Source organism: Schistocerca serialis, chromosome 1 (assembly GCF_023864345.2).
Source record: "Schistocerca serialis cubense isolate TAMUIC-IGC-003099 chromosome 1, iqSchSeri2.2, whole genome shotgun sequence".
Taxonomy (NCBI): domain Eukaryota; kingdom Metazoa; phylum Arthropoda; class Insecta; order Orthoptera; family Acrididae; genus Schistocerca; species Schistocerca serialis.
Genome location: NC_064638.1, coordinates 1,123,898,136 through 1,123,921,389, shown reverse-complemented (window position 1 = coordinate 1,123,921,389; position 23,254 = coordinate 1,123,898,136). Strand labels below are relative to the sequence as shown.

Here is a 23,254-nt window from a genome sequence, read left to right as displayed (position 1 = left end):
TCTAAATTTATCCGCTCGAGAAAATATATACTTACAAATACGTCAATCATTATTTAGAAGGTAGTATATAATGCCTCTTTCATTTATCCTTCGACTCTTATTTCCAGTCTAAGAGCCAAACAACATCGAGAACTACTTTTCATGTTAAACAGACAATATAATAAAATAATTATTATTATATAAAATATAAATATATTATTATCATTGCTTGACCTCTCAAAATTACGACACTTTGTTAATTTGCTCTTGTGATGTAACACCTCTTTTAAAATCAAATCTCCAATCGTTATTTAATTAACTTCTGGTGCATTGTAATTACAGTACTGGCCATTAAAATTGCTACACCACGAAGATGACGTGCTACAGATGCGAAATTTAACCGACAGGAAGAAGATGCTGTGATAAGCAAATGATTAGCTTTTCAGAGCATTCACACAAGGTTGGCGCCGGTGGCGACACCTACAACGTGCTGACATGAGGAAAGTTTCCAAGCGATTTCTCATACACAGACAGCAGTTGACCGGCGTTGCCTGGTGAAACTTTGTTGTGATGCCACGTGTAAGGAGGAGAAATGCGTACCATCATGTTTCCGACTTTGATAAAGGTCGGATTGTAGCCTATCGCGATTGCGGTTTAACGTATCGCGACATTGCTGCTCGCATTGGTCGAGATCCAATGACTGTTAGCAGAATATGGAATCGATGGGTTCAGGAGGGTAATACGGAACGCCGTGCTGGATCCCAACGGCCTCGTATCACTAGCAGTCGAGATGACAGGCATCTTATCCGCATGGCTGTAACGGATCGTGCAGCCACGTCTCGATCCCTCAGTCAACAGATGGGGACGTTCGCAAGACAACAACCATCTGCACGAACAGTTCGACGACGTTTGCAGCAGCATGGACTATCAGCTCGGAGACCATGGCTGCGGTTACCCTTTACGCTGCATTACAGACAGGAGGGCCTGCGATGCTGTACTCAACGACGAACCTGGGTGCACGAATGGCTAAACGTCATTTTTCGGATGAATCCAGGTTCTGTTTACAGCATCATTATGGTCGCATCCGTGTTTGCCGACATCGCGATGTACGCACATTGGAAGCGTGTATTCGTCATCGCCATACTGGCGTATCACCCAGCGTGATGGTATGGGGTGCCATTGGTTACACGTCTCGGTCACCTCTTGTTCGCATTGACGACACTTTGAACAGTGGACGTTACATTTCAGACGTGTTACGACCCGTAGCTCTACCCTTCATTCGATCCCTGCGAAACCCTACATTTCAGCAGGATAATGCACGACCGCATGTTGCAGGTCCTGTACAGGCCTTTCTGGATACAGAAAATGTTCGACTGCTGCCCTGGCCAGCACATTCTCCAGATCTCTCACCAACCGAAAACGTCTGGTCAATGGTGGCCGAGCAACTGGCTCGTCACAATACGCCAGTCACTACTCTTGATGAACTGTGGTATCGAGTTGAAGCAGCATGGGCAGCTGTACCTGTACACGCCATCCAAGCTCTGTTTGACTCAATGTCCAGGCGTATCAAGGCCGTTATTATGGCCAGAGGTGGTTGTTCTGGGTACTGATTTCTCAGGATCTATGCACCCAAATTGCGTGAAAATGTAATCACATGTCAGTTCTATTATAATATATTTGTCCAATGAATACCCGTTTATCATCTGCATTTCTTCTTGGTGTAGCAATTTTAATGGCCAGTAGTGTATTGTGTTATCCATGGAAATAACATAGTTTTACTTTCTTTTTGGGGGTAAGAGATACAAATGAGTGACCCTTTAAATGAGAGAAGAAAAGGGCGAGGGGGTGCCTTAAATACGTGGGCCAACCCTTAGATACAAACGCGATCTGTGACCGCACTGCTCACCATAGGTGCTTGTAATAGACATACAAAAGACTGTGCGTTTTTCATACGTCTTACAGGTACCGGTTGATACTGGGTAGATCCGTACCACACAAAGTTCTAATACGAAAACCACCAAATGCGGCACTTACGTTTCAGAAACCTGTATTCCAATTGGCGCCCATGACGTATAAAGCGATGTTGCGTCGCAATAGTTTACGGTGCGCAGCAGCACGTTAAGAAAAACCGTTTTGCTCCGATCTGCTGTTCGCGCTGTGAAACGGTCCGTAACCAATAAGCTATTCCACATCATGACGTCACAGAAATGGTCACGCCGCACGTGGACGTTGGCTGTCACAGCCCGCGTGAGGCCGGGTTAATAATCCCCTATTCTTGGCAGTGACCGCCATGGCCACTTGGCTCAGTCTCAGCGCCGCGGAAAGCCGAGATTTCTGCAGCTGCTCGTCATCGATATAACTGAATCACCTATATTCCGGAACGCATGGGACTTTCGTATGTTCTCGCAGTGAAAAAAAAAGAGGGTGGGCTGACAGGGGGGGGGGGGGGGGGTTACGCATTCTTTAATATAAAGAGAACATGCAGGTCCACATGTATATTATGTGATCAAAAGTATCCAGGCAACTACTCGTAGACTTTAATATGGGGTGTGTGCTTTTATGGCGGTTTGAACTCTCCTGAGGACATTTTCAATGAGGATGTCTGTGCAGGAATGGTAGCCCATTCTTCCTCAAGAGCTGAAACCAGAGAACATCGAGATGTTTGACGCTGGGCTCTGAAAGGAAGTCGACATTCTAACTCTTCCCAAAGTTACTCTATTGGGTTCAAGTCGGGCATCTTAGCTCGCCAGACCATTTCAGGAACGTTTTTGTCCAAAACCCATTGCCTCCCACATGCTGCTTTATGACAGGGTGCACTGTCACGTTGATACAATCAATCTTCATCCCGGGACTTTTTCACTTTTTCTCTACTGTAACCGGTCCACAATCCTGTAATATGTGTTCATAGCCTGCCGCATTTAGACCTTTCTTAACACGAAAGAAACCCCGTCAGTAGCACAATCTCCTCTCTACTCACTGTTGGCACTACAAATAATGACAGATAACATTCTCTAGAATTCACCAAACCCAAAGTCTTCCATCGGATTGCCACAGGGTTCAGCGTGCTTCATCACTCCAAATCACTTGCTTCCAGTCATTCACCGTTTAGTGGCGTCCCTCTTTGTACAATCGCAAGCATCGCTTAGCACTGACTACACAAACACACTGAAGCGCCAGAGAAACTGGTATAGACAGGCATGCGATTTCAAATACAAAGATATGTAAACAGGCAGAATACGGCGCTGTGGTCGGCAACGCCTATATACGACAAAAAGTGTCTGGCGCAGTTGTTGGATCGGTTACTGCTGCTACAACGGCAGGTTATCAAGATTAAAGGGAGTTTGAACGCGGTATTACGAGTATAGTCGGCGCACAAACGATGGGACACAGCATCCCGAGGTAGCTACGAAGTGCAGGTCTTCCCGTACGACCATTTCACGAGTGTACCGTGAACATCAGGAATCCTGTAAACTATCAAATCTCCGATAGCGCAGCGGGCGGAAAATGATCCTGCGAGAACAGGACCAACGACGGCTGAAGAGAATCCTTCAACGTAACAGAAGTGCAACCCTTGCGCAAATTGCTGCTGCTTTCAATGTTTGGTCATCAACAAGTGTCAGCGTGCGAAGCATTCAACGAAACATCATCGATATGGCTTTCGGAGCCAAAGTCCCACCCGTGTACCCTTGATGACTGCACGACACAAAGCTTTACGCCTCGCCTGGGCCCGTCAGCACCGACATCGGTCTATTGATGACTGGAAACATGTTGCCTCGGACGAGTCTCGTTGTAAATAGTATCGAGCGGATGGACGTGTACGGTTATGGAGACAACCTCATGAATCCATGGACCCTGCATGTACGAAGGGGACTGTTCAGGCTGGTGGAGGCTCTGTAATGGTGTGTGGTGTGTGCAGTTGGAGTGATATAGAACCCCTGATATGTCTAGATACGACTCTAGCAGGTGACACGTACGTAAGCATCTTGTCTGATCACTTGCGTCCATTCATGTCCACTGTGCATTCCGACGGACTTGGGCAATTCCAGCAGGGCAGCGCGACACCCCACATGTCCAGAATTGCTACAGAGTGGCTCCAGGAACACTTTTCTGAGTTTAAACACTTGCGATGGCCATCAAACTCCCCAGACATGAAAATTATTGAGCATATCTGGGATTCCTTGCAACGTGCTGTTCAGAAGAGATCTCCATCACATTGTACTCTTACAGATTTGTGGACGGCCCTGACGGATTCATGGTGTCATTTCCCTCCAGCACTACTTCAGAAATTAGTCGAGTCCATGCCACGTCGTGTTGCGGCACTTCTGCACGCTCGCGAGGGCCCTACACGATATTAGGCAGGCATACCAGTTTCTCTGGCTCTTCAGTATATGTGGGTATGAGGAGCTGCTTGGCCATCGTATCCCATTCTTTTTAACTTCCTACACATAATCATTGCTCTACCTCTTCCGCTGATTTCATGCGGTGTTTTATAACCACTCCCCACAATGCTTAACGGACCCTCTCCGTCAATACATGATGTCTGTCAGATCTTAGTTTTGCTGTGATTGTTGCTCTGCGTTTCCACTATACAGTTAGATTACGAACAGTCCACTTGAGCACCTTTAGAACGGTTTTTATATCCTGATACGATTTGTTAGTAAGGTTACATCCAATGACTGGTCATCGTTCGAATATCTATTGACAACAACACAATACTCCCCGCCTCCTTTTATACAGGCGGGGGGCAGTTCTTGTGACATCTACTGGCCAATTCTGCATTAGATATCGGTGTTCGGATACAAACACAGTACTCCCTGCCTCCTTTTACACAGCTGGGGCGGTTCTTGTGATATCTACTGGCCAATTCCGCATTAGATCGGGTAGTGTATTCGTACGAGTCGGAAACTACGCAGGATCAAACGTTTAGGTGTTCCACAATGACTCTAAATCAAAAGTGGTTCATTGGAGAAACATTAAAAAAAAGAAGATCGCTTATTTATTTGGTTGCAGTGGACTTGTCGAGACCACTGCTTCTGCTTCAGAAGATCGAAGAATGTTACACAAGCCATCGACGAATGAGGAAATACAGAAATCGAATCATCTTCATCATGACAATGTCAGTTGTCACACAGCGCATTAATTGATTACTTTGCGATGGAAAATTCAAAAATGCCGAATCACTTCTTTTTCTTTCCTTGCCAAATAAAAATGCGTTTAGAGCTATTTTTATCGGCTCAAGAAGGTGATGGATCTTTCCAGTACCATGCTTTTAAGGTGCTAAATCTGAGCGGAAAAAATATGTCCGGGTGTACATTGCTCGTCGTTCAACCCTAATGTAAACAAACGCCCGCTCAGCGATTTGCTGTAGGGCGAAGTGCTACAACGACAGATGTTTTGGCGCCACTGGAAATCTGTCCTATTTACGCCGCGGATCCAAGGGGGCGTCAAGTAGGTCCTGATCTCCCCTCCCCCCTGCGTTTATCTCCTTTACCAGAATCACAATAATTAAAATCATTTTCATCTGTGGTGCGTTAAAAGTATGGGTGGTCGCAAGCACAAGTAATAGTGGGAAGGGGAGGGAGGGAGGGAGGGAGAGGGAGAGAGAGAGGAGAAGAAGAAGAAGAGAGAGACACAAACTGGGACCACACCAACCAGAAACTTGGATCACGCTTGGGCGTGAATGACACAATGAGACACGCTAGTATGCTACAGTACTGGATGTCTACTGTTTTTGTCAGTCATCGCGGTAAATGTTTAACTCGTATAGCCGGCTTGTGTGGCCATGCGGTTCTAGGCGCTACAGTCTCAAACCGTGTGACCGCTACGGTGGCAGGTTCGAATCCTGCCTCGGGCATGGATGTGTGTGATGTCCTTAGGTTAGTTAGGTTTAAGTAGTTCTAAGTTCTAGAGGACTGATGACCACAGATGTTAAGTCCCATAGTGCTCAGAGCCATTAGAACCACTTTTTTAAACTCTTATACATTTTTGTGACAGAGTGACGCCCCCATGGCATTTGCTTCAGTGCGGATGCACTAATATCGTCCGAACTCCTACGGGAATCAATAATTTGTGAGTAGGAGGTCAACGAACGAGGGACGCTGCATTGCAGCATGCGATAAGTTGGAAAATTAGATCGGTGAAAGACCGTGTCCGGATGGCCGAAGCGTTTAAGGCAACAGCTGATGATAAGCGATAAATAGGGCTCTAGTCTCGATCCGGCACAAATTTTCAACTTTCGCCATTGCAATCCACAACGCCCTGTGCTGCTGGAAGTCATTACGTTCCCACACACCCTTTCCCTTTCCTGCCCATTCCTCTATTTGACGTACAATTTTTAACTCGTGTATCTCTTGTTTCAAATGTCACTGAACAGAAGTTATTTCGTGTTGTTTGAGTGGAAATATATGTGCACAGAAGCAGCTGGAAATAGATTGTGCTTGATGTCTTCGAGATGATTTTGGAGAAAAAACACTCGCTATCTACACAAGTATGACAGATTTCAGTGCTAATACCTGAGTTTGCCGGAGTTTCTGTTCCATCTGCGTAAGGTGTCCGGGAAAAAAGAAATAAAGACATCTGTCTCCTCTTGAGATCTCGACTACACGCTTTTACGTTACACGTACTTGACGCAGGGAATATCCTACGTTTCCGATAGGTTGCTCTTCTATTCGTTCCTTCTCGTATCTTTCGCTTTCTTCTTGACCCCTTGAGTAGTATATAACTGACTTTTACCGAGTTTGTCTTCACTGTCTTTACAAACTGCACTAAATAGAATTTGAAGTTATACTGCCCGCCTGGTGTTCGTAGTTTTTGAGAATCGCATATGTAAGGAATCTGACGTTTTGTTGTTGGGTTGTTAGGTTAGCTGGAACAATAGCATTTAATCCTCGCATGCTGCGGATCCCAGGGCGGCGCAGATGCTGGTTAAATGCGCCAGAAGGCAATGTGCAAGCTACGAGGCTGCAGAACAAACCTACTATGACGATAACCTACTGTATGCGACAGGGAGTCATTTATGTTCCGTGGTAAGGCTCCAATGACGTTAACAACAGCCTTGGAGGAAAACACAGCGCAAAGTTTACTTCCTTATTAAACTTACGATGAACAGAGTATGCAAGCAGTCGATCCAGGCAAAAATAGACGCCCACTTGGAAGGAGCTTGAGGCGCAAAGGCTGGCGCATTGAGTATGGGGCTTTTCGCCGGAACCTGCGGCAGTTGCGGTGACGTCAGACGCTGAGAGCGGGTGCGGCCGGCTTACCAGAAATAGGCCGAGCTCCTCCGCCGTTCTCCGCTGTGTAGGAAGTGCCGACTAACACTTCCCTAGCCACAACAGTGTCCCAACCTACCGTGATTCACGCATCGCTGTTCCGCTCGGATGCTGTGGCCAGCAAATCTCGGGCTGGGTATGGTACAACCATCACACCAGCACACGCTCGGCACTCATGCCTGAAAGTGCGCATCAGATGTCACTTCCCCGTTCTCCCGATGCTGTCACGAATTTTCTTCCCGAGATTACATACCTAACGCCCATATGTTGCCTCGGCAAATAAGGCATCACTCTTGATCAGCATCATCAGCACCAGCTGCCATTTATATTTTATTACATAAGCTGGGAAGGTTGTGGCCATCGAGCCCTCTCTTATATAACAGCAGGTATTCAACATATTTACGTAAATTCAGTACTATGAACATGTAAGTTACATCTAATCCGACATTTAAAAATTACTACGACATAAGTAGGGCACAATAAAACGGTTCATATTCGTTCGTGTCACTACTACCACATAGACACAAGAGAATGGGTGGAAGAGAGAGAGATAGATACAGCGAGGAACGTGATAAATAACAAGTAAAGAAGAAGATGGAAAAGAAAGTGGAGTGATGGAATGAGAAATGAACAGAGAAAGAAGAGTAACTTCGAGAAGATAGGAGCATTTACGCTACCGATCGACGGAGGGAAATGACCATAAATGTTAATTTCTGGGGACTAGTTATAAGATTGACAGATGAAAATGCTTCACTTCAAACGCAGCAGGGTATTGAATTGTGCGCTAAGTGCACGGCAGCTTGTTCCGTAGGCGGCACAGCAGGAGTTCGCCAATGTTTTGTGGACGGGCACAGCTAAGATACTAGGTGAGATCTTACGTTTCAATTATGTTGAGATGACAAGTACTTGATCTCTGATGCGAGTTACCAACAAGAGTACCTCGCCATCGCACCCCCCTCAGATTTAGTTATAAGTTGGTACAGTGGATCGAGAAAACAGGAAGAAGTTGTGTGGAACTATGAAAAAAATAAGCAAAATATACAAACTGAGTAGTCCATGCGCCAGATACGCAACATCAAGGAGAATGTGAGCTCAGAAGCGCCGTGGTCCCGTGGTTAGCGTGAGTAGTTGAGAAACGACAGGACCTTGGTTCAAGTCTTCCCTCGACTGAAAATTTTACTTTCTTTATTTTCGCAAAGTTATGATCTGTCCGTTCGTTCATTGACGTCTCTGTTCACTGTAATAAGTTTAGTGTCTGTGTTTTGCGACCGCACCGCAAAACCGTGCGATTAGTAGACGAAAGGACGTGCCTCTCCAATGGGAACCGAAAACATTTGATCGCAAGGTCATAGGTCAACCGATTCCTCCACAGGAAAACACGTCTGATATATTCTATACGACACTGGTGACGGCATGTGCGTCACATGACAGGAATATGTTGTCGACCCACCTAACTTGTACACTTAGCGAATGGGTAAAGAGATTCTTCTACCTTGCCCGATTTAGGTTTTCTTGTGGATGTAATAATCACTCCCAAAAAAGTGATGAAAACATAAGAGTTCGTCACATAAACTGAAAATAAAAAATTAAACTTTTCACTCGAGAGAAGACTTGAACCTAGGACCTCTCGTTCTGTAGCTGCTCTCGCTAACCACGGGACCACAGCGCTCCTGAACTCGCATTGTCCTTGATGTTGCCTATCTTCGCATGGACTACTCAGTTTGTATATTTTACTTATTTTTTTCATAGTTCCACACAACTTCTTCCTGTTTTCTCGACTGATCTGTATTCAATTTTTCAAGGCCTATCCACTGTGCCAACTTATAACTAAATCTGAGGGAGGTGCGATGGGGAGGTTTCCTTGTAAGTTCTATATCCACTGAGGAGCCCATGAAGAAGACGTAACGCATGGTGACCACGCAACCATCCTAACTGGCGTATGAATCACATGGACGTTGCAGATGTAACGCACACAAATATTGACGGTTAATTATAACCATTTGATATCCACTGCTGCTCTAGATTTTTCCACGCATTTCGTTCTTCATTTGGATATCTTCTAATATCATCGGACAACTTTCCATTATTTATTTCGTCTAACAAGATGTGGGCCTTCAGGCCCTCTCTTTTACATCTAACCAGAAATCCCTAGTGAGGAGCACACGGGCTATAAATAATAATAATAGAGATAGTAACTGGTTAATTGCACTACAGTAATGTCAGTGTTTCTGACACTGAGTTTGCAATTTTCTCATAACGTTTTTATCGAATGCCAATAATGACTTTAACCAAAAGAAATGTATTATGGCACCAAGAAGGAATCATATCCGGAGAAGTTAACCAGTGATAATGGAGAACGAGAAATAATAGGGTAAGATTAGCAGATGAAATGGAAGACACAACAAAAAGTAGAAATAGACATGAGTGTGGAAAACTTTGTTAGTGCCGACATTGTGACCGAGATGACGGCTAGCTGTTGAATGGAAAGAATACAGATACACCCACGATAACAGGAAAGGCTTTAATCTTTTCTTGAATGCAGATTGCTTTTGGACAAGACGCAAATTATAGTCCCAGAGTTGTACGACTAAAATGGAGGAGATGGAGAAATCTTTAGCGTTATTCGTAAGTACATCCAAGGTGCTGGACGTAGAAGATCTTGCACTGCAGATGGAAATGAAATGAGCGTTTGGCGTCATTGGCCGGAAGGCCCCTTACGGGCAGGTCCGGCTGCCTTGGTGCAGGTCTTACTACATTCGACGCCACATTGGGCGACCTACGCGCCGCATGGGGATGAAATGATGATGAAGACAACACAACACCCAGTCCCTGAGCGGAGAAAATCCTCGACCCAGCCGGGAATCGAACCCAGGCCCCTTAGGGCGGCAGTCCATCACGCTGACCACTTTTTTAATCTCATTTTGTTCTATATTGTTCGTGGCGGATGTCAGATGACACTCGTTCAGGTTGCTCGTTGATCTGTTTACTCAGTTTTTTTTATTACAGAGGGTAGCTAAATCCTCTGACCGAACACGCTGAGCTACCGTGCCGGCACCACCCAACTATCGGGGCGGACATGGGATGATGATATGAGAAGTGGGTTTATGAGGGCACCGAGACAAAGAAATAGACGATGAAAACAAAGCGTGTGAAAGTGACGCGATATATTCGGTCTCATTCATCCTAATTGAGCTTAGGAAGGACGTCGTTGAGTCTTCTCGTATCTCGCGGAATCGCCGGCCACATCTGTTTCCATTACAGTAAAGATTTACGTCTTCCGTCGCCCGTTTGTTTTCCAGCCTCCCCTCTCAACGTGCATCTTTTCCTTTAGGGAGCAATCTTCAGTTTTCGAATGTTTATCGCATCAAAAATTCCATGTTTCACTCCCATAAGCCAAAACTTGTCATACGCAGTGTATTTATACTTACCGCTGTGACACGTCGGTAGCATGGTTTTACAAACTCTTATTAGTTTATGGAAGGCACGCACGCCGTTTTTACTCTTTTTTTATTCTCGTTCGGTTATTATTTTAGTCTTATTATAACTGATTCGCACTAAAGCTTTATTTATTAAGTAATTCCACTCGTTGTCGAAGTTCGTTTGCACTAGTGAGTAGTTCTAGTGCCATGGAATGTCCTTGCCTGGCTCCTCCTGCAATTTTGAATTTCTTGACGTATCGTCATGTGACATGCACTACAGTTATATAGTTTGAAATGATCGCCTTGTTTCTCAAGGGCTGTTAGCAGAGATTTTGTTCAAACTGAGGCAAAGCTTTCACAAAATCTATGAACCACGGACAAAGTGGCATGGTACTTCATTTTTATTGTTGTGTTCCATAATTTAGGTCACGACTTTGATACTAACTATCGCTTCCATCACATTTTGCTTCCATAGTATCGAAGCAGAAGCTCGTTTTATAGTTGAGTGCAATCAATATCGCCCAATTGCATGCCATGGCATTTAGTCTCAATCTTTTTCATGTAGTCCAAATTTTACAGTTTTCTCTTACTAGTACAGTACCCTAACATATCTCAACTGTTCAAATAATGCATGACTTTTTGGTGCCGAGAACAAGTACTGTGACAAGAGGAACTGACTGTAGTCTGTTCTCGATCTGGTTGAAATCTATTAAACTTCCCGATGGAAAACTTTTAGTCTTTGTTCCATTAACACGTAGAAATATGAAAGCATCAGTTTTCTCAATACTCATTTTTAAAAACATAGTTTATAGTTACAATATGTACTATAAATAATATTAAAAAAATAAGCAAAGTAGTCCAGTAAAGTACCGATAGTAAATAAAGCTGTCATCAAACCACAAGGTTAGTTCGGACATTTCGTGCTTTGCTAGGCATCGTCCTTTTAGAGGTTGTATGTCGTCCCTTCCCTTCCTTCGAACTTTGAAATGTCTAGTTATAGGGACATGTACAGTTTAATGTGGACTCCGAACCGCGGTGCAACTCGGCATTTGTCACATTAATAAACTTTTCCAGAGATGAAAGAAGCGATAAGTGAGAGATAAAAATCCTAGAATTGAACGAGGATTCGACCTAAATGTAATTCGTAATATAGTGAAAACGTCGTGAAAAATGAAAATTAGGTGTCAGAAACGGACACGAAACCGAATTTCCGACTAATTGCGAATTTCAACCATGTAGACAATTTGAGCGCTGCTTTATAATCGACCCAACATTCAGTGTCCCTTACGTTTTCCTCCATTTTTCCGAACAGGCAACAAAAGGAGCGGAAACAGGTAGTAAAACTGAAATTTTGAGTTAAATCTTGAAAATGTGCCACACTGTTAGGCGACAAATCGCCAAAAGCACAAGGTCTATGTTTGGGTCCCAGTCTGATACATTCATTACAATGCAGATTCGGCAGTTCTGAAAGGATTTCACCGACACAATTTCATGTGACTGCATTTTCCTAAATGTATTCAGCCAATAAATCACACCATTGTTAAAATACATTACTGGTTTCGTTTTCAGCATCAGATCGTATTACTGCAATAACCGTATACTAACAAATTATTGCCTTTTCAAAGACAAATGAGCACAAATAGTTTGCTAATACGTATACTGCCACGGCAGTAATATGATCTGAATATAGTATGACGACCGAGACCGCTAATGCACCGCAATTATGGTGTAATTTCGTTGGTTGAGTATACACAAAAAAGAAAAAAAAATGTCATAGCTGTCTTCGCAATAATGTCATAATGTTGTGCCTGACAAATCGTTACACACCGATTCTATACGTTTCATCTCTGAGAATTTAATTCAGTTACGCAATTCATCATGTATCTGTCAAACATCGTGGGTAAACCGATCGGATGTAACCCTAACAACATGTTTCTAGTTCAATTGGATTCTTCATCTTCAGGCAAACGTTATTAGATTTCAAAGACTGGAGCACTTCTCTTAGGTTTGTCAGATTAAATTTTCGTGTATGGACTCTGCAACTGACAACTTCGGAAGGCAGTTTCGCCTTGATCGAACGAGCCCCCGAAGTGCTAATACTATAATCGAAAATTAAGTCATTTCTTGTTTTTTCCTCTTTTAAAATGAGTTCCAGTTTGTTATTCGATTTGTACGCATTGTTTAAATCATCGTGGATAACGTTATGGTCAACCAGCGATCGTGCTTCCCTGCAGACAACAGAATACAACAGTTCACATCTCATAAATCAGCATCAATGTGGCAATGACAAACGCTCGGGAATTGTAGATTTCGCTTCAAACCTGTATTCTTTCTCTGTGATCTTTTCTACAGTTACCATCATATTCTAATGAAGTGGCACATATACTGAGAACGCTTTCTGCTGCTCTTGTTATCAGCTATTAGTCTCCTCGGAATGGTACCCAAATAAAAAGATAGATCAGTAAACTGACAATGATACGATCCGTATAGCATCCTAAATTTGCGTTAGGTGCGCTGCTGAAAATTGCAAGACGTTAAACAAAACAATTTTTGAGCTTTTGTACGCCGTCACAAATTCGAAAGACTGCAGTCTTGTTTGCATCTAATCGGTAACTAACATTTTACGAAACTTAACAGTGACACACACCACACTCAGCAAATAGAGGTAGTAGGGCTATCTAGGAATAAATATTTTGTTTCCCTAGTAACAACGTACTTTTGTTTCTCCATAAGATTCTTTCTCCCTCTCCACTCTGCCCGCACTTTTTGAACTAGATGTTCCTTTTGTGGATGGCGTTTGGGTATTCCTATTTCATATTGCCATCACATTTTGTTTTTTATTCGCTGTTGCCCTGACAACAGCGAAAAACTACTCTCGATTTTGTTGCCGCTTTTCTGGTAGTACGCAGACACATTGTTGATATTGAACTAAATGTACTATCGATCTCGGTGCAAATAATTTTCTAAAAGTTCATCAGTTAATTCACAATAACTGTAACTGCTATTTTTGTCGTGGTTTTCATATTTCATCTAACGTGACAAACAACGGATATTTTAAAACGTTTGTTGCAGCAGTAGTAACATTGATTCGATCGAGAAGTGAAACTGGTGGCAGGTGTAGTATATACATGCATACAGATGAAACTGTTAACTGCGCAGTTTTCGGTACTCACCACCGAATCCGCCAAACATTTTGCTGTATGGGGTTAGATGCACGTGCTGTACACTTCTGCAGAATGTCGCACTGGAACTGCGGCAGTGCGCGGCCCGCCAACGAGTTCGCAGACAGAACTCGCGTTGCGCATGCGTGCTGCACAAACCTGACGTCATCACATTCCGCAAGGCACAGTGGCGCCTTTCTGTGGCCGTGACGGGCGTGCGGAAATGTGAACAGTGATGCTCTGTTGAAGGCTTCCGTTGTAAGGGGAGCCAGCGCAAAGTGTGAGGGAAGAGCAGGAGACTGCCCTTTAGTTTATCCCTTTATGTAATGGAACCCAGTGTATGTAATGGAAGGCTCTGCGATTTACTACAGCCTTAATGAACTAGCAAGAGGAACAGTCGAGGTCTGTTAAGACGCACAATGGAACAAAATTACAGCACAAATAGAGCATTTCGTTCCCTCTAAAGATTTGGATATGACATAAACCCTGTGCAGATTCGAAAACAACTGATGAAGTAAACAGAAAACTCTCGCAACAGGCCGTAATTAATATGGACACCGCATCCAAAATACAATATACCAATACACTACCTGATCGAAAGTATCTGGACATCTGTCAGATGACATTAATATGGGGAGAGTTCACCCTTCGTCTTTATGGCGACTTGAACTCTACTGGAGACACTTTCAGTGAGGCGTCTGAATGTATGTGGAGGAATGGTAGCCCATTCTTCCCCAAGTGCCGAAACTGAAGAACGCAGTGATGTTGGACTCTGGGGCATGGAGCAAATTTGAAATTCTAACTGTCCCCAAAGCTGTTCGGTTGGGTTCAAGTAGGGAATCTGAGCAGGCCAGTACATTTCAGGAACGCTTTTGTCCAAAAACTATACCCTCATAGACAATGTTTTATGCAGGCCAGGATCTAGGGGGGGAGGGGAGGGGGGGAGACCGGGGTATCTGCCCCGGACGGCGAATTCAGGGGGCGGAAAATTCATATTTTTTAAGAAAAAAACCTTGTTTCACAAATTGCCTAGCTTCCAGCGCACGTTGGTCTATCGATTATTCATATGATCTTGAGATGCATCCCAGTTGCTTTTTGAATACATTCTAAAGTTGCGCATAGTGTACGTGATGTCTCTGCCAGGGGAATCCCCGTCGCATCTAGATATAAAAAAACTTTCCCGTAGACTAGCAGGAAATGTGGCTAAGTGCTGAGCAGAGTAAGCCCGAGAGGGTGAATGTTAATCGCTGTTTGTTTATGTGGTTGATCGGGTGTACGAATGATCATCGTTGTTATAATTATTAGTGAAATACATAGATTCAGACTACCAGAGTGGAAATAAACGGCTAATAGCAATAAAAGATAAGAAAGATTACATATTATCTTCTTGGTGTATCCAAGAAAACGAAATTTTGACAGAAAATTTTCGCCAGATCGCTACAGTACTAAGAACCAATATTGAACCAGTTATTCTGGCAGGGTTAGTGAAGTGAGAATAAGTTTCGACAATGACAGGAATAGTTACAGAATTAGTGATGACAAGATTGTTTGTTAGAATGAGGAAGGGGAAGAAACGGTGACATCATACTAATTATATGGAAGAATATAACGATTTCAAATTTGTTCAAAAATTTCGTACTTATAGTTTTCGATCTCATGGTTGAGAAACTGGAGCATATGAATGAAATGTGAAACTATTTCCTTACGTAAAACTTGTTGTTTGTAGTAGGCCTAGTAGGCATTTGATATTGGACTTCATGAATTATATTCTGTCATGTTATTCATGAAAATGAGGTACATAAAAATGACCATTTGTGCCAAAACAGCATCACTTATTTGGCGTACGTTACAACTGCTGCAAAATTAGAAAGGCCTGTAGGAAATGGGTAACAAGCATGATGTTCATAATGTGTAATGACTGTGAACATTATCGATTCACACACACGATATTTATTTATACAGACAGATACAACTTAAACACTTGGTGTCTCAGAGCACACTGCCCAAGGTCCAGAGTCACTGTTTTGCAGCGATATTCTTGGGGATGGAAGTCCATAGAGCTGGTGTCCACACAGGGCTGCCCCCCCCCCCCCCCCCCCCAGAGGCACGGAGTGCTGAAGTTGTGTTGCAGGGTGATGTAGGTCGTCTCTGGAGACGCTGTCTAGCTCATACTCATCTAGGTGTCTTGCTCGGCGCAGCGGTCTGCCTGTTCATGACGTCGGTACTGGCTGAGAAGGTGGTTCTGGGAGTGCCACCATTAGGTCATCCGCTGGTGGCTGTACATGAACCTGTGATGGGGGTGTAGGCTGACCCTTTGTCTGGTTTTCTGTGCTGTGGTCTGGGGCTGGCACATGTAGGATGCCGTCGCTGGATAGCGTAGGTAACAGTGGGGTTAGGGATGGCTCTGAGGACAACCAACTTTGCTCATGTTTCATTCGTGCCCGTCAGGACTATCAACAGATGGGGTTTCACTAGGCATGGCCTACATCTAAACAGGACTGGGAAGGGAAGATTGGTACAACTGATTCATGAAAATATAGGGGGTGGATCTTGGGCCAAACATCGTCGAATACCTGTTGTCCTAGGTAGGAAAAGTAGGTCTTTTTTAGGATAAATCCAGACAACACGTTGCCCTGCCTAAAGAGTATTTCCAGCACTTTAATAAACACTGAAACATTCACTCACAAGACAGATTTTAACCCCTCAAACATCACATATACCAGATGCAGAAGACAGCAAGATACCTTTCTCTCCTGTCCTACAAAGAAAATTGTTACAAACATAGAAAATTGTACAAACGTCTTTCCATGAACTTTGAAGCATGGTAACTACAACAACCACTTCTCCAAAAATAAACCTTGAATAGTCAAACAAATACAAACAAACATCAAACATGGTCAAATACCTTTTGTCATAGGTAGGAAAAGTAGGTATTTTTTAGGATAAATCCAGACAACAGGTTCCCCTGCCTAAAGAGTATTTCCAGCACTTAAAAAAAATACTGAAACAATCACTTACAAGACAGATTTTAACATCTCAAACATCAGATATACCAGATGTCACAAAGAAAAACAAACCATTGTAAAGAGTAACATGGGGCATTTCACAGACTTAACAATCCTCCATCAAAACATGCAACCAATAAAAAATAAAATACAACTATTAGAAGTTGAGCTCCAATCTTGGAACTGCACAGTAGTTTGTATTACTGAGCACTGGTGTAGAGACACAGAAATCCAACATGTAGTATTATCATTGTATGAAAAGGCAAACTCTTACTGCAGAACTACTTCAAGGGGTGGAGGATCATGCATTTATATCAGAAAAGGAACACAGTTCAAATCAAGACATAACCTCAGTACCGTAAGTGAAGAGAAACACTTTGAAATATCAGCTATTGAATTAACAGGGCTTGATATCACCAAGAAATTAATCATTTTGTGCGTGTATAGCTCCCCCAGTGGTAGTGTGGACAATTTTTTTAATAAGTTAACAAAAGTTCTAGATAAAGTGTCAAGTACAAAGGTCAATATAATTCTGTGTGGGAACATTAACATCAACACTAACATCATAAATGAATCCAGCAGCACCTTCATAAACATCCTTCAAAGTTTTGGCTTGTCCCTATTGGTCAATAGTGCAACAAGGGTTACCACAATGACTTCACCAGTAATTGACCATGTGTCCACAAATATGAACAGGGAAAAAAGTGATGTAGCTGTAAAAGATCTCGGACTATCAGACCATCTCTGTCAAATAACAACAGTAAAGTCAAGCATCGAATCATTCCCTAAACTACGAGACTACAAATGAAATCTATCAGAAATCAAAATAAAAGATTTTTCAAAAGAACTAGAAAAACAAAGCTGGGATGGAGTGTATAAGGAAACCAATGTGAATATAAAATTCTCTAAATTCTCCACATTGTTTAAATTGAACTTTGAAAAGCCATTTCCAAAAGTATGCATGTCTATATCAACATCTCACAAAAACAGATGGATAACAGCAAGTATGAAGAAGTCCTTCCAAACACTTAAACACCTCAGTTCCATGAAAAAGATTCGCAATGATCCACAATTCTTAAATTTCTATTACAGATACAAAAAGATTTGTAGGAAGGTGCTGATTGCTGCAAAAAAGTCATTTAATGAGAAAGTAATATATGATGCAGAGAATAAAAGCAAAGGAAATGGGGAGAGGCAAACAAACGCAGAATAATATACTGCTAAGGGAGGGGGATAAAGTAATAAATGATCCACAGCACTTAGCAAACTATGTAAACGAGCATTTTTCAAGTATTGCAGAGAAGTTAGAGCAAAAATTCCCCCAAACAAATATAACACCTGTAAATAATGTTGCATTAAATACAATGGTGTTACTACCAACCACAGAGAATGAAGTCAGTAAAACAATTTAAAAACTTAAAAATAAAAAGTCAGTAGGCTTAGATGAAGTACCAATTTGTGTACTGAAACAATGCATAGGGATTATACAAGTCCCCTTAACAAATACAATAAATGAATCCTTCACATCAAGGACATTTCCAAAGCAGTTACAACAGGCAAGAGTTGTACCTTTGCTTAAGAAAGGTAATCCAGAAGACAGAAAATTACCGGTCCATTTCCCTGTTGTCAGCATTCTCAAAAATAATAGAAGCAATTATGAAAGACAGATAATGAATTACCTTCATAAATACAGTCATTTAAGCGAATCACAGTTTGGTTTCCGAAGTGTCAAAAATATGGAGTCAGCCATAGTAGAATTCACAAAAGTTGTACTTGATGATCTTGATAAAGATGAGTATGTCACAGGCATATTTTTGGATCTTTCTAAGGCGTCTGATACAGTTGACCACAAGATTCTATCAGATAAATGAGAAGCATTAGGAATAAGAGGGGTAGCTAACAACTGGTTTCGATCATACCTAACAGATAGGGTACAAAGAGTAGAGGTAACACATACTTCAAGTAGATCTAAACATTTAGTAAAACACTTTTCAGAACCAAAATACATTAATATAGGGGTTCCGCAAGGTAGCATATTAGGACCAATACTGTTCCTGATATATATCAATGACTTTCTCAGTAGCGTTCCTCATGGTGAAAAAATCCTCTTCACTGGTGACAGCAATTTTATAGTCACTGAGAAAACAAAAGAACTCCTTGCCGAGGATGCAAATGAAACTCTCAAGGAAGTTTATGATTGGTCAATAAGTAATAAAGCGAATTTGAACATAAAGAAAACTAATGCCAGTTCGAAGAGGAAAAATGACAATGTTAAATTAAATGTAGATGGCACATCTATAGACTGTGTAACAAATGCAAAATTTCTAGAAATGAATGTTGATTCTCAGTTGAAGTGGTGTGAACACACAAAGGTACTTGCAAACAGAATGTCATCAGCATGTTATGCCCTTAGAATCCTATCATCAGTGTGTAACATGCAGTGTATTTTAGTTACATATTATTCACATTTACACTCAATTCTTAGCTATGGAATTCTTTTTTGGGGAACAAATGCACAAAATATGAACACAATTTTCAAACTCCAGAAAAGAGCCATAAGAATAATAACCAAAAATACTAGTCGAGCACATTGTAAAGATCTGTTCAAAACACTGGGAATTTGAACTGCTCCATGTGAATACATTTACCAATCAGTTGAACACATCAAAAATAGCAATGGTAATTACTGTACAAACAGCTCTGTCCATGACCATGCAACAAGAGATAGAGTCAACTTACATTTAAGAAGAAAAAATAAACATAAAACTAAAAACAGCATTTTCTACCAAGGAAGAAAACTGTACAATAAATTGCCGAAAGAGATTAAAGAAATTGCCAAAATACACTTAATTAAAAAGGCAGCTAAAAAGTACCTGTTATGAAATAAATTTTATACATTTAAGGTGAGGAGGACTACCGGGCTGGTTACACGAATAATCGTACCCATTTAGGAATAGTCCATTTATTGACCTTAACACATACAAGGATCACAAAGAACTGAACTGAACATGGCGGAACAGCCAAAGATAATGCTTAGAGTCCAAAGATGAATGCATATCGATGTCGGTGTTGATTTCATCGATGCCATATAGCCCCCCCTCCCCCCTGCAGTACGAAGTACTCTTGAGAGGCCGGAGGGGGGGGGGGGTGACTACGGCGTTGGCAGGGGTGGTCTGCAGGAGCCCGACCATGGTCAGCTCTACAGCGTCGTAGGGAAGCTGTGTGGGTAGATGTCATGAAAGAAGGTTCGGCCACCGAACCTGGAAGTTGTTGAAGCGAGCCGGGCGTCGTACTGGGCGTGCTGGTCGTGCGGTGACATGTAGGCCGGTGGTATGCGGGTGGAACGGAGCAACGACGATGATATCTCCGGTGGGCGTGGCGAACACACACGAAGCATGTCCAGGTCGACGTTGGGCGGGAGGGGAACACATTTCACCAGGTGGCAGGGAATGGCGGAGGTTGTGTCATGAGCAACACACGGCGAACAGAGTATAATCGTGCAGTATTATTGAGATGTCATGGATTATATCCGGTGGGACAGGCACAAACACCTTGAGCGAGGGCACGTTCAAGATGACGGAGTGCTTGAGACCGGAGTAGAGGGCAAGGTCGGAGGAGAGCTCGACGATTGGAGCTGGAAGTCACTCGACTGAGTGTGTAAGTCCAACGTGGAGGAAGTGGTCGGAATGTCGTGAACCACTACAGTGAGTGGCATGGTCGTGGCCTGAAGGGGGGTAGAAGAAGACTCGACATGAGCAGGCTTAAGTCTGTTGAGAGAGACTGTAACAGCTGAATCTTTCATCTGGATGTCATAGGTGTTGGCTGAACGCCGGAGAACTCAGTACGGGCTGGTATATGGAGGTTGGAGGGCAGCACGGGCAGTGTCATCTCGGAGCATGACATACTTGCAATTGTCCAGTGATTTCAGGACGTGAACCTTAGGGCAGGAATGGCTGGCGGGCAGAGGGATATGGAGGTTGATGAAGTGGCGTCTGACGTGGTCCACGAAGGAAGGTAAGTCACACTGAGGGAGAGAAGCTGAAGGGCTCACAAGTTCGCCTGGGAGAACAATGTTCTGGCAGTATACGAACTCGACTATTGTGCCTTTGAGGTCTTCCTTATAGATCACACGAATGCCGAGTAGCACAAGGGGAAAGGCCCCCGTCCATAGAGAGTCGTGGTATTGAAGAGCCACCTTGAAAGTGCGGTGCCAGCGCTCGACTAGCCCGTTACTTTACAGGTGATATGCTGTGGTAGGGATGCGCTGGATGCCGCAAATGTTACAAATCCCGTTGAACAGAGACGACTCAAGTTGCCTTGCCTGCCCTGGTCAGTCATGATGATAGCTGGACATCCGAAACGCGATAGACGAGAGAACATAACGAAAACCATTAGAGGGGGAGAGAGGGCCGACAATGTCAATATGGATATGCTGAAAACGCCCTGGAGGGATCGAATAGGCGCTGAGGTGGGGGAGGGGGTGAAGTGTGCTTGTGTACTTTGCAGCGTTGGCACGCAATGCAGAAGCATGCCCATTGCTAGAAGTCCTTGTTGACATTTCTCCACACAAAGCGCTCTGCTACAAGGCGGGTGGACGCACAAACACCGGGATGGGCTAAATTATGCAATGCGTTGAAGACAGCTCGACGGAGCATGGTTGGGATGAGGGGGCATAAGGTGCCCGTACTGTCATCGCACCAGATCCAACCAGAAAGGGAAGGTGGTGTGGACAAAGTGTAGTGAAGAAGTAGAGTCTGAAATCAGGTTTTGTGTTTCCTCATCGGCGGGTTGGAGATTAGGCAGTTCAGAGAGGTCTAACAGCGAATGGATGGCATCGACTCGTGAAAGGAAATCAGCGACTATATTGTCAGCACCCTTTATGTGTCTGACATCGGTGGTGAGCTGAGATATGAAGTCCATGTATCTGAAGCGGCGAGGAGGCGGGTCAGCTGGCGGGTTTGTAATGGCCGCAGCCAGGGGTTTGTGGTCTGTTAAAACATAGAAAGGGCATCCCTCAACATCAGTCTTAAAATGCTTAATCGCTTCGTAGACCGTGAGCAACTCCCTGTCAAACAAGGAATATTTCCATTGTGCATTGGTGAGCTTGCGCGAGAAGAACTGCAGAGGCGAAGTTTGGCCGTCAATTGTCTGGCTAAGGACAGCGCCAATGGCAGTATCGCTCAAGTCTGTGGTGATGAAAAGCTTCGCATTGGGATGAGGATGCGCGATGGTGCAGGCCTCGGCAAGATGATTTTTGAGGGCAGTGAAAGAGTCAGTCATAGCAGGGGTCCATGGAACGGGCCAAGATCCAGAAGTGTTGGTGCCTGCCAAGGCGGCCGTCAGTGGAGCCTGAATCTCCGCAGCCCGAGGTAGATGTTGGCAATAATAATTAACCGTCCCAGAGCACAGCTTATGTGAGGAGATAGTTTATCTGACCAGATGACGAGGAGAGCTGTGTCAGAGAATAGATCAACACTGACCAGGGCACGTAGCCATCTCCAGAGCTGGGAATGTTTGTCATTGCCAAGTTGCTCGACGTGGAGCACTTGCCGTATCGCTGCCTCAGTTGAGTGTGCAAGTCGACGCAGAACTGTCTTTTTGGCTAGAGTGTATCTGGTAGATGAGTTCGGGCGTCGACCAGGTCAGCAATCAAGTCCTCCTGGTCGTGCAGGTGGGTGATGAGGCACAGAAACCTGGTTGACTCGTCGAGTTTGTAATGGTCGAACACTTCATCCACAATTTTGAACCAAGTTGTTGCTCTGTCGGGATTAAACGGCGGCAGCGTTGGTAAATATTGTAGAATGTTCGAAAGAACAGGTTGAGTTGAGTTCGTTGGGGCACTGCCTGAATCGAACTGTTGTTGCTGTAGTATTCCAGGAGAGTGTGCCTTCAGGGGATGTGGCAACGATGACTGTTCGGGTGGCAGCGTGAAGGTGACATGTTGTGGTTGAGCGCGATCCGTCGCGACGTGGAAGGCCGATGCGGGTGAGACACCGTAATGTGTCGATTGTGACTGCGGAAGCTCAACATGTTGCGGGTGTGTTCGGATTGATGCGTCGTGGAAGACCGACGCAGATGAGGCACCGAGATGTGCCAAGTACAGTAGCGGAAGCTTGACTGGAGCCGGCGCAGGGGTGACAGGTGAGAAAAAGTTCAAAGTTTGAGAACATGTGTTAGTCCACAGAAAGCTCGATGTATGATCAGAGCCGGGGCCACCTGTGTTGCAGGGAGGCTGCGGAGGTGTGGTCTGTCCAGAAGCACAGTGTGGGAAATGATGTCGAACATGGGACAGAATGTGTAAATGTTTACTGTTCATAGTCACTCCACTCAAAACGGTTTGTGGATGAGGTGAATGTCATGGCACAAAACACTGAGGTGTAGCGGTGGGACGGAGGTGGAGGTCAGGCACAGATAACAAGTTA

The 23,254-nt window shown here is 43.8% G+C and overlaps 1 protein-coding gene across 2 annotated transcripts in view; it reads right to left on the bottom strand.

Annotated features, from left to right (window-relative positions):
- The window catches only part of LOC126416872 (uncharacterized), a 137,886-nt gene extending 123,891 nt beyond the window's left edge, over positions 1 to 13,995 (bottom strand). For both annotated transcript variants that reach the window (XR_007575533.1, XM_050084762.1), the window contains exon 1: positions 13,840 to 13,995. Coding sequence is in view for 1 of the 2 variants with exons in the window: in XM_050084762.1 (XP_049940719.1) it covers positions 13,840 to 13,858 (19 nt within the window). In the remaining variant the exon portion in view is untranslated. The remainder of the gene's footprint in view (positions 1 to 13,839) is intronic.
- Positions 13,996 to 23,254: the final 9,259 nt, after the last annotated feature.